Source organism: Fundulus heteroclitus, chromosome 16, assembly GCF_011125445.2.
Source record: "Fundulus heteroclitus isolate FHET01 chromosome 16, MU-UCD_Fhet_4.1, whole genome shotgun sequence".
Lineage (NCBI taxonomy): Eukaryota > Metazoa > Chordata > Actinopteri > Cyprinodontiformes > Fundulidae > Fundulus > Fundulus heteroclitus.
In genome coordinates, this window is record NC_046376.1 from 20663823 (window position 1) to 20681628 (window position 17806).

Sequence of the window (17806 nt, forward strand, 5' to 3'; positions counted from 1 at the left end):
AACATTCTTCTTCGAAATGGTCACTGCATATGACATGTTTTCTCTCTGGCCAGCTCTCTTCAAGATGGCAATCCAGCTACGAGCCCGGTTAGCTCATGGAAAGTTGAAATAAGCAATGTTTTTTCCAATTTTACCAGTTGTGTTGGAACATCCAATGGCCATGTACGTGGGCTTTGTTGCTTCAGCAATAGCTCCTGCGAATGTCAATGGTGAAGTCCTCTGGAAATCCGAAAAAATTGTTGATGATCAGCTGTGTAAAACGGCTCCAACTCGGCTGGTCAGATCGACTCGGGCGCTTCCCGATGACGTCATCATAAGGCAAATCCATCCAAAACAAACTGCCCGTGGTCCCCATTTGTTACAAATCAAATTTATTTTGTTAATTTACGGTTATTTTCCAGTAACTTAATCAAGACATGAAAACTTTTAACATATTTTTGGAATGCTTCTGTGGTAGTCTGACAATTTAATCGGTAATTTTGCCGGATCAAAGTTACATCTTAAGAGAAATTCCTTCCTCCAATTTTTTTTTTAAAGTTGTGAAGGGAAAATAAACCATAAATTCTTTTAATTTTTAATAAAAGTCTGCAGCCATTTTAATTTAATCACGACATTAATCACTTTAAAATCAATAACGTTTGTTCCTCCTTTTTCTACTGATGAATTTGATTATGTTTTATTGTAGTATTTGGTATATTTAAGATATATGCTGGATAAATTAATCTGGCTAATGTGAAAAAAATCGTTTTTTAAAGCCAAAGGGAAATTAAATATTGGGTGAAAATGTAATTCTCTGAAATTGGCACGGCTTGGAGTCGAACCTACGATCTTCTGCTTTGCAGCCCAACACCTAACCCACTCCCCCACAACACCAGTGCCGTGCTCAGCCGCGCATTTTTGAAAGGTCAACTGTGTTGAAGAAGTGGTTTTTGGTGAATTTTGTGTTGAAGAAGTGTTTTTTTGTGAATTTTGTTCCAACCGTAAGCCGAAACGGCGTCAAGTACAAAAAGCCCTGATCGCGGCGTCGAGACCAACATTTCGATATATAGTATGTGGGGGTAGACCCTACGGTTCGGGCTGTATTAACGGTACTATAATAATAATAACAAAGAAACCCTTATTAGGTGCATAGCATAAGGCCTCCGCCATGCATTTTCAATGCATAGGCGGGCGCCTAATAAAGAAACCCTTATTAGGTGCATAGCATAAGGCCTCCGCCATGCATTTTCAATGCATAGGCGGGCGCCTAATTAAAACAAACAACTACACACAAGAAAGTAACAGAAAATCATAATGAAGATGTGGGTTTTGATTTGAATAAGGATAAAGCTCTTCTCCCCAAGGTGCTAAGACAGGTGGAAGAACAACTATGCGAGTGGTAGAAGAGGATCTAAATGTGCGATAGGGAGTTGAAATTTGAAGTAAGAGAGATATGGAGGGGAGATATTGTGAATAACTTTAAAAGGAAGTAGGAGGATCTTGAACTGAATTCTGAACTTGACAGGTAGCCAGTGGACCTGTTGTCAGACTGGGGTGATGTAATGAAAAGAGGGGCTTCCAGAAATGATACGAGCTGCTGAGTTTTGCACTGCCTGAAGCTTGTGAAGGGATTTTTGAGGAAGACTATATACAGTGGTCAATTTGCAGATTTAAAGGTATGTATGTGTGGCCTACATTAAAATACAAAACAATAACAAAAACAAATATAAAAAAATCAAGATACTAAGCAAATAAAGGATAATGTGACACGCACAATATTTAATCTCTCATCCTACCTGCTATTCTTCTTTCCTCTCATGTCTCATCTGCCCTCAGTTTCATTGCTCTTTGTGTCTTTTAAGATAATAGGGGGTGCAGTGACAGGCTTGTGTGTGCATGTTTGTTTTCATGAGCTTGACTGATGATTGTTATCTTGAAAAAACAGATACCATTCCCTGTGGCATGACACTGTATCCCTCACAAGAGGAAATGGTAGGCTGAATCACTCTAAGTGTTCTGATTTACGGGCATGACAGAACACGGAAGCTCCTCTTCAATTATACTGAGAAATATATAAATCAGCTAATGAAGTGATTCAGTTCAGTACATTCACCGCTCACGCAAGTTTAATTCAAAATAGAGGAATTCAAAGGAGCAAGTCCGCCTGTACTGACAAAGAATGGCACAGAAGTTTCAAGCGGCACAATTTAAATAAATACTATGTTGTTACTGCTTATTCTGTGACTGAACACATCATACATATATTATTGGCATACTTTTAGGGGTAAGTGTTTTGCCCAGGTTTGTGGATTCTGTTTCCATCACATGCAGCGTAAATCAAGTCTAAAACAGCAAACCACATTAAGTAAAGTAATCAGCAAGGGTACCGGTCCGTTGTGGTAAGAACCTGTAGTAACCTGTAGTCCACAGGTGTCAAAGTCCAGTCCTCAAGGGCCGGTGTCCTGCAGCTTTTAGATGTGTCCCTGGTCTGACACACCTGAGTCAAATAATCAGGTAATTAGCAGGACTCTGAAGAACCTGACTGCATATTGAGGAGCTATTTGTGCCATTTGATTCAGGCGTGTGGGACCAAGGAAACCTCAAAGTCTCAGGACACCGGCCCTCGAGGACTGGAGCTTGACACCCCTGCTGTAGTCCGTCATTGCCCGAAGTCGCCGAGGGATTTGTTCTGCCCCCTTCCACGTTCCCCGAGGGGGTCCGGGAGGACCCGCCTCTGCCCAAGCCTCAAGAAGAGGTCCAGGAGGACCTGCCTCCGCCCGAGCCTCACAAGGAGGTCCAGGAGGACCCGTCTCTGCCCGAGCCTCACGAGGAGGTCCAGGAGGACCCGCCTCAGTCCGAGCCTCACGAGGAAGTCCAGGAGGACCCGCCTCAGTCCGAGCCTCACGAGGGGGTCCAGGAGGACCTGCCTCTAGCCTCGGTTTTCGCCGAGACCCATAGCCTGGTACCGCCTCCGACTGATCTGTTTGGCTGGAGCCGCAGACTGCGGTCTCCGAGCATCCAGACTCTGCCTCGTCGTGGTCGACCTCCTCGACGTTTGTCTCTGACTTTTCTGCTCGGCCGGAGCCGCAGATTGCGGACTTTGAGCCGCTCGACTTTGCCTCGTCGGGGCGCCCTCCAAGAGGGTTTAGTCGGGCGATGCTGCTCCGCCGCCTGCCTTGTCCAGGATGACCTCCACGAAGACTTTTCCTTTAAATGAATATAACAGATAGTTAACATAAATCTAACATTAATTGCTAGATTTAAAAAGTTGATTAATTAACACCTCTTTAATTGTTTGATAGGAATAAAATCAGAGACCTGGAGACAGACAAGAGAGAACTGGTTGGTGTTTTTGGTGAAACTGGAGCTGGAAAGACCTCTTTGATAAATGCTGTCATTGAAGAGAGGACACTTTTGCCTTCTGGAGACATTGCTGCATGCACTTCAGTCATGATTAAAGTGGAGGCAAACATGTCCAACACAAACTATGAGGCACACATAGAATTTATCACAAAAGAGGTAAAAGAACTGAAAATATTTACTCCTGTCTCCAATAAACTGTTTCTCATGTTACTTACTAAAGGTAATATTATTTTTTATATTTAGGAGTGGAAGGACGAGCTGTGGTCAATAAATCAGTATCATGGAGATACTGCAGAGCAAACAGATGATGATGATTATCAAGATGTTGCTGAAAAGATGTCAGCATTTTATGGAGAAGAATGGGAAAATAAATCCTATGAACAGCTCATGGACAACAAAAACTTCAAAGAAATTCCAGAATTTCTTCAATCCACAACAAAGATACTGGCATGTGAAACAGTAAGAACAGAACTGTGTATATGTAGCTATGTAATACTCAATTTTATGGAAGACCACAAATGCCAAAATCTGGAGTAACTGGACAATAAATGAGAGATTTAATTAATTTTTTACCACAAATAAGAACGTGAATGGACTTTTCATTATACTTTATTAATCTATGAAGTGACGTTGCATGTTATCTCCATTACTCCCGCTTGTTCTGCGTTCTGCTGGTCATTCTGTGACTACTTCTCAAGGTGGATGAGTTCATTAGATGCAAATGATAAATGTAGATTGAGAATGAAAATTAATCATTTTGATTCCAAAATAAAATATGCTATTTTTTCAATTTTCTGCAGGCAATGGAATTATCTGCTAAAATAATTAAATACACAAGAACTGATTCAAACCACGGGGCATGTAATGGCATAAAGAGGTGGTATTGGCCACTTGTGAAATGTGTAACTGTCAGGGTGCCACATAACAGTTTTCTCCAGCATGTCACTCTTGTGGACCTACCTGGAAATGGGGACCGTAACAAGAGCAGAGATGCCATGTGGAAAAGGGTAATTTATTCAAATGTGATCAAAACAATAACATGCATTTTAAAAAAAGATGATAAATCATCAATATGTCTATATTGCATTTACAGATTGTAGGACAATGTTCCACCGTCTGGATTGTGACAGAAATCAAACGAGCAGCAACTGACAAAGAATCCTGGGAGATCTTGAAAAGTGTCAGTAGCCTCATTGGAAATGGTGGCGAGTGCAGTTCTATTCACTTTATCTGCACAAAGTCTGACATAATTGGATATTCACCTGATCAGTAAGTGAACTGAGGCACTAAAAAAAGTACATTTAAATTAAATATTTAGAATATACTGTGAAAAAATATATTTTTAAAAGCATAATTTAAGGAGAGTGTGTGCTCACAAATCTTTTCAGGGCCTTAAAAAACCCTACACAATCCCACTAGGAAGGTACTTTTTCACGTTATTGAGATGCCTGTCAGAAGTGTGTATTATTGTTTGATATTGACAAAATTACAAAAGATTCTGTTTTCAAGCTTTCAGGAAAAGGAAGCTGCTGGGTGTGTGTGAGTGAGTGAGTGAGAGAGAGAGAGAGCTCATGGCGGCACTCACTGCGGCCTCAAGGCAGTTACTATAGATTGGTGCTTTCACGTGAAGTCGCTAGTAGCCAATATCTCAAAAAAGGTGGTTGAATTTTTACTAATCGCTTTTGAGAAAAAAAGTCGCTGGATGGCTCCAAAAAGTCGCTACATATAGCGACAAAGTTGTTAAGTCGGCAACACTGATGGTGCCTCCAACATTTTTATTTGATACCATGATTGGCTAATACCAACCTTTGGTAGGAGAGCACTAGGTTTTGCGTCGCCCAATCAGCTCAGAAAGTTCTGCTGAATTTCTCTTGTTTCCCTGAAAGGATTTAAAGGGAGCAGTCCCAGATTGATAATGTACAGAACAAAACTGATATTGCTACACATTATCAATATGGCTTGCAAGGTTAACGATCCATCAAAGGAACTAGTCACAAGTCAAAAGCTTATTAAGTGAAGTTATAACAATATTCCTAAAATAACCATAAAATGGAGGGACATTAATGGGATCACAGAACGGTATAATCAAACCATACTACAAGGTGGATGCACAGCATTTTTTTTTTCATAGTTTGATTTTAGCAGCAGTTGGAGTAGAACATTTTCCACGTGCTTTGCCTCTTGAAAGTTGTATTTATTCTCTTCCATGCAAAGTAGTTTTAGGAACCTTTCTCCTGAAGGGTTACGTTGGTCAATAGTCATTTTTAAAATCATACCACAGGTCAGTGTAAAGGTCAGGATTTGAATCCTTCCTATGAATCACTATTTTCATAGCTGCATGACTAAATTTATTTCACATGGGATCCCCTTGCAGTCAGAACCCACAGGGGAGAGAGACCCTGTGCGCTCTGTTTTCATATACAAAATGTATAATGCGAGCACAAAGCTGCTGGTGATTCCACTCTGAATTACAAAACGGGATGCAAATATACTTTTTAATCTAGTCTTTTTTTTTCTCTGAAACTGTTGCACTAATATATTTCCCTGAATTTAATTCACGCACAGCTTGAATCACTTATTCACCTCATTCACTGTGTGCCTCTAATTACTGTCTTTTTGGTAAAATGTGATGTATGTAGTGTGGATTCAGGACATGATGTGATCTAGCGACTCTTAGGACAGCCAATAGCTACTTTCCTTGCTGAGGAGTTGGCAACAGTGGGCGCCATGAGAAAACCACAACAAGTTACTCTGGTCAAGGCACCTCTTTCTGTTCTTTTTTCATAGATGAAATTGTGGATTCTGACAAAACAGATGTGAGAGCAGCAGCTACATGTGCATCCTCTTGCACTGCCATGTTTATTTTGATTTAGCCGTGGGCTCCTTCAGTCTGTATGTCCCGCATCAAACCATTATAGTGCAGCGCAATTCTACTTCAACCTGAACGGTTGAGGCAGAATTACAAGATGGGTTCTTGTGTGTCAGTGAATGCTGGTTAATGGATCTGGACTTTTTAGGGAAACAACTATATTCGGTATAAACAACTCTCAAGCATCAATATTTCTTTTTTTTCCAGCTCAGCGGATGCTCAGGCCTCAATCCTTGAAAGAAACACGGCTGCAAAAGAAGCAGTGAGAAAACAATTCGACAAGCTAAACAAGACTAAGGTTAGCTTTGAATTTTCAGCAGTACAACAAACAGATAAAACTAGAAAACCAAAGCATGTGAAATAAAAAGAACCAAAATCTGTTTTATATACGTAGATACATTTCAGTGATGACTGCTTCAAAGTGTTCACAGTGAGCTCCAAGGAGTTTCTGAAACAAACGGTTCTAAGTGAAGAGAATACTGGTACGTTTTATTCCCAATTATTCTAAATATCTTGTTGCTGACAAAGAACTGTTCAGCAACCTGGCTGCAAAACTGTTGGACTAAAATAAAACAAGGTTTTTACTTTTACAGAAATCCCCAAGCTTCAAGATGTTTTGCAAAAGCTCAATGACCGTCACTCTGAGACGCTGAACTATGTTTCTGGAGCTCATGGGATTCTGTCTTTGATTCAAGGAGCCAAGTTGACAAAAGTAGTAAGATTTAAAGAAAAAAAATTCTGCTCAGTTGCATGCATGTCTTTAGACAGAAAAATCATAATATAATCAAAGCAAGGCACATTTTAAATGTGAGCCCAAAAAGGTGTTTCCTACTGATCTACTTCTACTTTCTTAGAAGGAATCTTTCTGCAGATTTGTCTGCCTTATTCTTCCTCTTATCCCTGAGTTAAAAGCTGTCATTTTTATTGCTCATTAACTTTCGAAAAAGAAGTCCAGTGATGTTGGCTAGTATGCAATCTACCCCTTATGTATTATTAGGCAGATACCTCCATCATTGACAGATATAAATACTGCTAATCTTATATAACCTTGGGTTTAATCTCTTACTGCAATTCTGTCCTTGCTGGTTTGCTTATTCATTGACTTCAAATGCTTGGGTCATGACAAGAACTCCTTCCATTCAGCATATTCATGTTTTCTTCCTACAATTTCCTTGGTCAACTGTTAAATACAGCATTGAGTTTCAGGTGTTTCTTCAATTATTTATAAATTTAATTATTGGGCAGAAGGTATTGAAAGCTCAGTTTGAATAACCTGATTCATTATTATTATTGAATAATAATATAGGTTTCAGAGGCAAAAGCAATTATTGTATTAACAGTTACTAGGCTTTATTGCCGGCATTAACAAGGTGTTTGTCTTCCTTTTTAGCCTGAAAATAACGAAGATGTATACAAAGAGCTTGAGAGGAACATGGTCCTTCATCTTGACACAGTCAAAAAAGCGATGGGAGAAGCCTGCCAAGTTTTTGAAAGACACCTTTCTGAAGGAGTTGAAAAGTCCAAAAGAGAATGTGAAAAAATGTTGCATAACTTCTTATTTTGGGTATGTTGTCTGGTCGTAAAGATTAAATTAGTTAATATTGACTGTTAAATGTGTTCAAAATGTTTCTTTATTTCTAAGGGAAAGAATGGTGGAGGATTTCACAGAACGTTAAAGAGTGTTGTTAAACATGGTGGAGTCCACAAAACTCAAAAGGGAAAAGAAATAAACCTCAACAGGAAACTCACTTCGTTCCTGACTGACAGCATTGATGAGGAATTCAGGAAGACCTTCCCGTAAGAACTTTATAAGCATATAATATTCTTTCCAACTTTGGTGAACGTATACAATTCTTCCAACTAGTGATGGGTCCGACAACACCGATGTGTCGGCGCATGTGTCGGTCTCATAGAGCGAAACCCGTGTCGATGTGTGTATTGCTACCACTGCGGAAAAGTCACGTGAACGATACAGGAACTGTTTCGGTCACGTGACCAATACAGCACCTGTTTCGAACTGACTGACGCGCCAAACTGTTTCTGTTCCCTCTAAGCTGAGCGCGTGTGCATTCGCGCACAACAGCGCGCACAGCAAAGCTATGCTGCGCAGTAAATAAAATCCAAGCTGAACTGTAAACAAAATAACGGTTAATAATGGTTCATTTTTAACCATTGTGTAACTCTGGTGTGATGGTGTACCACAGTCTCGCTCAGTGAGCGTCAGGTGCTGATCGGAGCGCACCACTGATGGATGGGTTGGGCAGACGCCTTTATGGTTGGGCGGGTTGCGCTGTACGTCTTTGTTCTGAGCGTCGTTTCAGAAAAAACGGCTGATCTACCCTTAGTAGAAAGCTGCTACTCTAGTTCTTCCTCCCTTTGTCATTCTCAGCATGTCCGATTTCAGAACAGATGATATCAGTCAGGTAACTAAACACAGCGCCAGTCCACAAGCATCCTCCTTCACATTATTTATTGACTGTATCTAAAAAAAAAATCAAATATATGTTTAATTCAAATGAAAATATAAAATAATACAATGCAACATACAATGATTTAAATTGTATTGTGTATTGTGGTCATCAAATCAGTGTCAGTTAACTCTGTCAACCAGGTTGCCTGTAAGGATTTTTAAGGTCCAGCAGGTGTCAGTATTCAGTGACACAGTATCAATACAGTTTGGCAATGTGTCGAAACGCTTCATGACGCCTCATCGACCCATCACTACTTCCAACCACAATAGAAATGTTAGTTTTTTAAAAGAAATAAATAATAACATACCACTTTTGAATGACTTCAACATGTCCAAATGTTTCAGAAATGAACGAAAAGGTGGTCCATTTAATGGTACCCTTAACAAGTTTTCACTTGGCACTGAAAGTCTGAAGCAGAAGTACAAAGATGTGGAACTGCAGCTGAGATTTCTTAAGACCGAGGTAAAACATATAATTAAACACAATCATTTATGACAGATTTTAACGAAACCAGTAGATTGTCTTTGCTTGTCTTGGATTTTAAATTAAGCTGTAGTGATGAAATGTGTAATGTTCCTCTTAGGAGGATAACATTAAGGTTAAGCTGAACGCAAGGATTAGAGACCAAAAGAAGATAATTTACAACAGTCTGACAAAGACAATTGAGGAACTCATGGAAGAGTGCTACAAGAGTGAGAAATACCAAAATCACATTAAATCTAAACTCAAACAAGACATCTTTATAATCAATCTCTAATCATCTGTTTTGCAGCGGCAGCAGGGTTCTCCGGTTCTGGTATGCTGGAAAAAATGAGAGAAACACTAACAAAACATGTCCATGAATCAAAGGACACCATGTTCATGAAGGCTAAAGATGTCATGATGAACCACTTCCAGAGCTTAAGGGTTTGTCCTTAGATTGATACTGAAACAGCATTTATGTTGCTTTATCAGAAAAAAATATGAGCTGTACTTAATGTTACAGTCATTTCAGAAACCACCACAATTACTGCCAAAGACTAGAAATACTAGAAATGTATATATATTTTGCAACTTTATTTCAAAGCATTAATGATGCCTTGCACTTTGATAAGGTTCCAAGGATCTTCAGAGGTCCACAGAATCACAGATCCTTCACCATGCTTAATAGTGGATATGAGGAGCATTTATTGCACGGTCCTTTCTTTTACCACAATTGAACCTGGAGTGTTTGTTGCCTGAAAAACACAAGCTACATCGGACAAAATTACATGTTTTAGCAAACTCCTGACACTATGGTTTGTGATGGAAGGACAGAACATACTTTGTCCCAGCATGGCTTGCAAGCATTATAGATAGCCTATAGTAATTTTTAAACTCCAGACCTCAAAGTACCACTCATGGTTGCAGCTCTACAAAAATGAGCTTTGGACCTGTGAGTGGTCGTAAGATAAATCGACTCCAGTCTTGTTTCTGCCTGTTTTGTTATTGGTCTAACTGCAAATATGCCAATTTATTGCCAAGGGGCTATTTTCTTGTAATATTTATCTCACTTTGACACATATCTACCTTACTCCAATTACAAAATGGCAAACACATTTGTTTTTTCTATTTAGCAGAGTGGAAAAGAAAAAAGGGCACATAGTTCATGACCTATTTATACCCCAGTGAAACAGGAAGTGATACATTTGTAGATTATCATCCCAGTATAACTTTAACAAATATATAAATTACAAATTTATAGGGATTTTCTAAACAAAAAAGAAGAACTGAAAGATACTCCTAATTTCTGTGTTTATTCACAAGCATGTCAGAAATGTGGATAAAATTAGGACTGGTGACTGTTTTTTGAGGTTCTTTTTCTCCCTATTGAATTAATGTACATTTAAAAATAAGATTTTTCACAAATTTATAGTGTGAGATCATGGTATTGCACCAAAACAGTTTTTTAAGATTTTTATTTTACATGTGCGAGTGATTGGAGAGGGTGTGAATGTGTAAATTAATTTGCCTTAAATTCAGTTTTCAGCTTCCATCCAATAATGAAGGTTTTATTGCTAAATTAGGGGGAGATCCTGGAAACAGTGAAGGACACTTTAAAAACATCCATTGACCTCTCCCTCAGGACAGACAGCTGCTCAATTCTAGGTAAAGCAGGACTCACTAGTGTTTAAAAATATGAACTGAGAGGCATTTATTAAAAACTACCTCTAACCATAAAATGCTTTTTTAGATGTATCAACAGAGCTTGTGATGGTGCAGAAAATCTACAATGATCTGGAAAACAGCTCAGATTAGGAAAACTTATGAAAAGGGTAAAGCGTCAAGAATTTAACTTTCAGACATGACTGTTAATACATGTGTATTTGCTTTGACCAATTGTCTATGCTTTAATTATCACTGTTTTTCAAACCAACAGCTTCCCAGAAGAAGACATGAAAAAGGGTCACCATGATGAATACTGAGCAAGCTTTGATTCATGATTATTATTGATGTAAAACTAATTTACTACTATTGTTATATCTTTCTGGTCTCTGACCCATTTTGTGTGAAATAAAAGTTTATTTAGAAGTCTTGATAGTTATTGCAAAAAGCTTTCTTTTTTTACTTTATTTTAAAGGGCTTGAGTTTTTATTATTTTTGTTTGGCAACAGAATTCTGCTTGTTAGAAAAAAAAGACCCCAAAAGATTTAAGATTCAAAAAAGGAACATGAGGTGAACGAAATTGGATTCCCTGGTCCTGGTATAATCCCGGTGAGAAGTAAAACAAAACAAGATAAAGAAAAGTTTATATACAGAAACAGCAATGTGCAATATAGTATATATACAGAATGGAACGTTGTGCAAGGAGAGTCTGTGCAGACAGCTGCAATATGATGTGTATATGTGTGTAAAAGTATCCTGGTTGAAATAAACCAGAGTTTTATATTGGGAGTCAGAAATCTATAACTGTGTAATGAAAATAATAGAGATAATTTTAGCTATTAATTATGTTTTTATTTTTACTTGTTTGTTGTTGGTGGTACAAGTTGAATAAAATAAACAATCTCTTGGATATAATTGCTTTTATTTCTCACTTTTTGTTATTTTTTTCAATTCAGTAAAATGCTAACAAATACTCTATATAGAAATAATGAAAAAAAAAAGCATCTGACAAACAATAATTGGCACAAAATATATCTTGTAGTGCATCCTCAGCATTAGGAGCTACATCCCATCTTGGCCAACTTACACTTGGCTGCAAAGCACTCTTGGTGTGTTAGTAGATCATGGATTGAGGACAACAACAGAACCCAATCTGAGCAGAAACAAAAATGAAATCCTCAAACCAGACACCTTACTCTTTCCTACACCTTCAATCCATGAACACCAAAAATTATCTGTGACAGGTGCCGCCTTGACAGAATCAAGTCCAGGCTAGGCACAAGCTTGATTTTGAGGAGAGGATATGCAAACAACTTTCTCATAGTTTTTGAGGAATATAAATCTTATTCAGAAATGGTGTTGTCTTGGAAGTCTGAATTTTGGTAAAAATCGTGGAAACATATTTTCTTATTTCTATATAGCCTGAGTATCCTTTTGTTAAGAATGCTGCTTGAGAACCCAATATTCAGCCAGACACAGAGCTTTGTTTCCAAAACGTTTATTGCAGAACGTGAATAATGGCAGTTGACATAGGCAAGCAGTAATGGTCAGGAGACCAGAGGATGCAGGTGGGGTGACTAGCAGAACTGGGCCCCGTTCTTCGTACGTTGCTTAAAACATCCAAGATCAAATGACACATCCAAGATGACTTTATCCGGCTAATCATGATCCGGCTAATTGGATTCTTCAAACACACCTGTTGTTTATGATTAGTATGGCTGGATTGAGTTATCTGAGATAACTGCGCGTTCATGCGTTTGTTTAAAAGGGGAAATGTATCGATAGTAGAAACAATGATCAGCAGCGCTGCTATTGGCTGTTCAGCATTGCCAAAGAACGGCAACAGTTTTTCTCCCAAGCAGAACAAGAGCTTTTAATGGAAGGTTATGCCGAATTTGAGTCATTAATTAAAACGACAGGAAACACCTCAAAGTCTGCTAAAGCCAGGAGAGAGGGCTGGCAAAATGCAGCAGACAAATTAATGCGTAAATACTGTCCATGGTAGATGTTTCTATCACTTTCTACAGTATGTATTTTTGCATTTTAATAATTTCATATTTACTTTGTTCTTTTATGTCAGAGCCTCCACGGGACCCACTAGATCATGGGGAAAAAAGTGAAACACAAGAATATTCTACAAAATGTTAGCCTTTAATTATTATACTGTATTTTAAAAAGTAACTTTTTCCTCTTTTTTAAAAGCCACTGTTAAACAATGTGCTTGTCTGTTTATAACAGCCACCAACAAAAAGGCTGAAAAAAAACAGGTTCTTTTTGCTTCTGTTGAGTGAAGCATGTTTCACCCTTTCTTTTTCTTTCACAAATGACGCATGGTGCCATCCGTTCCCTATATAAATGACTTCTTCAACAAACAAAAAAATAGTATTGTGATCTGAAAAACCACAAATTAAGAGGAGAAATTGAACTCCTAATACACCATTTGACAGTAGTATTGCTGACTTTACATAACTATCTCTTATTGCAGGCAAAAGATGACTGTCTTTTCTTTATAAAGAATTTTTTAAATAAAACGACAGGAACTAAACATTATTTGTTTTGTCTTTTATTAAACATTAAATAATGGTGTTCCACAATTCTGTCCCGTCCTCTGCCACTAGGTGGTCCAAGTGCACTGGCTGGATAGACTTCCCTATCTCCTCCGCTTAGAAAGCTGCGATCTAATCCTGTTTACATGAAATAAGCCTGCTCGTGAGCAGGCTTAAGTTTGCGCACATGTTGCTATGACAGCTAAGTCCAGGATAAGTTTCGAAGAACCAAACGATCCAAGATCGTGCCAAATCGTCAACAATCAAATCCAGCTAACTGAGTTAGTGACGTATGAAGAACGGACCCCTGGACTACAAGTGGTGTAGTAAACACTGACAGACACTGTCACCATACAGCAGTGAAGGATTGACACAAATAAAACAGAAGAGAGCATCTGGCTGGGCACACAGAAACTGGTAAATGCACTGCAGCAAACTATGTGACGCAAAATGAGATGTTCTGCCAGGAATAAGTAGGCTGAGGCAGGTATATGTAGACAGGTGAACAGAGTTGACTAATTAGTGGCAGCAGGTGAAGTTGATCAAGAGCAGAGTGTTGGCTGGAGGGAGACTGAGCTGATTTGATGATAACTGGTGGATGAGAGGTGACAGGGCTGATTCTAGAAAAGTGCAAAACAAACAAACAAAACCTAAATCATGACACCTTTAAATATTCCTGCGGTACTTTCCTATCTTGTTGGCAGTTAATTCCCTCAGTTATTAAGAAAAAATGGTATTCATTTCTCTGTGTCAGTTGAAGAATTTAATTTACATGTTTGTCTTTTGTATTTAATTTTTATGGAACCTGGGGAGTGTTTGAAGAAGTCACTAAGACAGAATTATCCCCTATATTTACCTTCCCATTGTGTGACATCTAGCAGATAACACTGGTACAGTATATAAGGAAGTGAGTAGTTTTGTCTAGTTTGAGTAGAATGGAGCTGGATAGACCTGACCAGACCCTGGGACATGTGTCCCATACTGTTCTCCTTACAAGAAAATAATAAATTCTTTGACAAAATCACCAATTGCTGTCTTGGTAATCAAGGAAAGTATTTTTTCCCCGGCTAAAATGAACAACAGTAACAATCCACTACATAAACTCCATTTTAATACTACCGTATTTTTTGGGCAATAAGGCGCGCTTAAAAACCTTAAATTTCCTCAAAATTTGATGGTGAGCCTTATAATCTGGTATACCTTATATATGATTACCATTGTGATTACTGACCATTTTTTATCTGGTACAAAGCGCTCAAAAATTTGTTGAAATGTGTAAGTGTGACTTTGGTAAGGAACAAAGCCACTCCGCTCAATGGATATTCAGAGCATTACGGTACAGTGTGTCACTACCTGATCGGACCCCTGAACTGTCAACAAGACTGCCTGACTGTAATGTCAAAACTAGAAGTGCATTCATGTACAGTCAGGCGTACTCGAGGTGTACTCAAGACAGACTCTGCGTGGACTCCAAGCATACAGGTACATTTCACACTATAAGCTTCTCGGAGGCAAGAAGTCTTTACATCGAACTGTTTTATATGTGACACCGAGCTTGAAACACTGAGCTGCTCCAAGAAGGTGGTGGCAATGATGCACAGTATCACAGTCCCTCTCTGTTCTCACTGAAAGGTGAGCAGTGGGAGCCTGCTGGAAAAGGAATGGCTCTAAGAGCTAATTTATGAACCAGGCTCTGGCTTTCTGAAATGTGAGAAGCTGCAGTTTGGATTTCAGCATTTGGATCTAGTTTAACCTCCACATTATGAAAATAATTATTTTTATTTCTGTTTTAAGTTAAAGAGGATAGATACAATTTCTTCAATGGGATATTATTATTTGTGGAAAATTCTATAAAATAAACAGTTTATATAACCTTGCCTGCATGCTGAATTCTCTCAGTATTTGTGCGTTGACAAACACACCAAAATCTATCTTTTACCACTCCCGCTTCAACCGTTTGTGACCAAAAATCGGTTCAGTCACGTTGCAGTGTTATGGTTTAAAGCGGGACATAGCAGCTGTGATGAAAGCAATAGCTGCCGAGCTCTTAGATGAACAAATATGAATGTTGCAGTACAGGAAGAATACAGCCCAACAAGACAAAACTTGTAGGCGCTTTATTTATTTTAATTACCTGAAAGATATCCCAAAGAATCACCTAAAGTGTCTACGTGTTGTCTAGAGCAAAAAAAAGAAAAAAAAGAAAAGCAGAACCTTAGGGCTGAACACTGCGAGGGAACAGCCAAGGTGACATACACTTAAAATATTTGCCCTGGATTTCTCCAAAAGCTCCTGAGGGTGTACCACTCCCTACACACCTGGAAAAGACAAGGAACTGCTGCAGGTTAAGGCAGGAGTCGTTACGATAAGCTTTTTCCATAACTGAACAGAAACTCCAAACTCTCATTCAAAAATATAAGAAGAGATGGTTAATGTGACTTCATGATGTGACTCTGTGTTGCTATATTGGTCCTGTGAAGACAAACCAGTTCTTGCAAGCTTTTGTAAATTTGTTGATGCCAGAAACCAGCTTTAGTCTAAGTCTATAAAGCAAGTGGGAAAACTCACTGACTACTGTATTAATTGATATGCCCTTGATATGTAGAAAACACAAATATAAAAAGGCAAAAAACACTCTCACTGGATTCGACTATAGACCAAAGAGTGCCAAATCATTATAAAAACATCATTGTCAATATCAGTATCTAATATTAGATCCTACAAAGTGCTTATTATAAAAGTGCACTGCAGCAGGAATAAAAGAGTTCCTGAAGTGTTAAGCTGAACGGACAAGGCAATACGATTCGCCCACTAGCTCTCCTGAGTTTGTTAAGGACACTCTTGAGAGGTTGTTCCTTGAGAGACAGAAAAGTCTTTTGTTTACTCATCATCCTTTTTGTCCACAATAATGTCCATTGAGTCAAGAGTTAATTCAATTACTTTTCTATCTTTAAAGACATGATTTCACTTATGTCATTCTCTATTTATACACAGGTGGAACTGAAATAATGTGCATAATTTTTTTTAATGTATGTACCGAAATAAAGACCAGGGCCCCGTTTTTCGTATGTTACTTAAAACATCCGAGATCAAATGAGACATCCAAGATGACTTCATCCGACTAATCATGATCCGGCTAATTGGGTTCTTCGAATAAACCTGTTGTTTATGATTAGTATGGCTGGATTGAGTTATCTGAGATATCTGCGCGTTCATGCGTCGCTTTAAAAGGGGAAATGTATCGATAGTAGAAACAATGATAAGCTACGCTGCTATTGGCTGTTCAGCATGGCCAAAGAACGCCCACAGTTTTTCTCCCAAGCAGAACCAGAGCTTTTAATAGAAGGTTATGCCGAATTTGAGTCATTAACACCTCAAAATCTGTTAATGCCAGGAGAGAGGGCTGGCAAAAAGTAGCAGACAAATGAATGCGTAAATACTGTCCATGTTAGATGTTTCTATCACTTTCTGCAGTATGTATTTTTGCTTTTTAATAATTTCATATTTACTTTGTTCTTTTACGTCAGAGCCTCCACGGGACCCACTAGAACATGGGGACAAGTAAAAGTGAAATACAAGAATATTCTACAAAATGGTAGCCTTTAATTATTATACTTTATTTTAAAAAAACACTTGTTATGACAACAGATCCAATATCGGTGTCATTCCTTAGACACTGGAAGTAAAAGACGCGTGCGAACTTGGAATTTTAACAAACAAAAAAAAGTTTTTCCTTTTTCAAGTCATACACAGATTACATGTCAAAAACTGTATTGCTCCATGTCTAGATAATCCATCCATAGTTTTTTTCTAATACAATATACGGCTCGACAGGAAGCAAGCCTTTCAAAGTAAAACTAAACTTCACAATATAATGGCCTGAAGAAAAATTCTTACTGAATATTTATTTATTTATTTATTTATTTATAAACCTTTATTAGAGGATCAGCCCCATGAGATGAAGCATCTCGTTTTCATGGGGGTCCTCAGTAACATTTCCAAACAATGTAGAAAAGGAAAACAACAGAGTAGATACAATATACAAGATACAAGAAAAAAACCACAACACACACACACACACACAAGCTCTCACTATCCCCCTCGACACAGAAAGAGTAAAGTAAATCACAGTAATTCCCAAACTGCAGTATTTATACCACTAAACAAAAACCTCATATAATCTTAGACTCAGCATGGTGGTGCTCTGAAAGTCAAGCATTTCAGGAGTGGTATTAAGTGTGACACAATACTCCTGAATATAACTGACAAAGTTGACATTACTAGATATGTATATTTCTACATATAGACACATTCATACAACCATAACTAACATGACACATATTACTGCTAAGTATAAAATACTAGCAACATAGACAAGTAGTCTGAAGATGTATTAACAAAGCAGTTCGGAACAGAGGAAAAGACGTAAGCGAACGGATAGATGCAGGAAGGCT

General features: G+C 38.3%; 1 protein-coding gene across 1 annotated transcript in view; it reads left to right on the top strand.

Annotated features, from left to right (window-relative positions):
- The window catches only part of LOC105923088 (nuclear GTPase SLIP-GC), a 39872-nt gene extending 28198 nt beyond the window's left edge, over positions 1 to 11674 (top strand). Inside the window, exons 9-23 of the mRNA XM_036148633.1 lie at positions 3282 to 3498; positions 3586 to 3801; positions 4143 to 4349; positions 4436 to 4611; positions 6419 to 6509; positions 6606 to 6693; positions 6805 to 6926; positions 7602 to 7775; positions 7854 to 8008; positions 9027 to 9144; positions 9266 to 9374; positions 9455 to 9588; positions 10728 to 10809; positions 10895 to 10976; positions 11081 to 11674. Coding sequence (XP_036004526.1) covers positions 3282 to 3498; positions 3586 to 3801; positions 4143 to 4349; positions 4436 to 4611; positions 6419 to 6509; positions 6606 to 6693; positions 6805 to 6926; positions 7602 to 7775; positions 7854 to 8008; positions 9027 to 9144; positions 9266 to 9374; positions 9455 to 9588; positions 10728 to 10809; positions 10895 to 10959 — 1954 coding nt within the window. The 3' untranslated portion in view covers positions 10960 to 10976; positions 11081 to 11674. The remainder of the gene's footprint in view (positions 1 to 3281; positions 3499 to 3585; positions 3802 to 4142; positions 4350 to 4435; positions 4612 to 6418; positions 6510 to 6605; positions 6694 to 6804; positions 6927 to 7601; positions 7776 to 7853; positions 8009 to 9026; positions 9145 to 9265; positions 9375 to 9454; positions 9589 to 10727; positions 10810 to 10894; positions 10977 to 11080) is intronic.
- The last annotated feature ends 6132 nt before the right edge of the window (positions 11675 to 17806 follow it).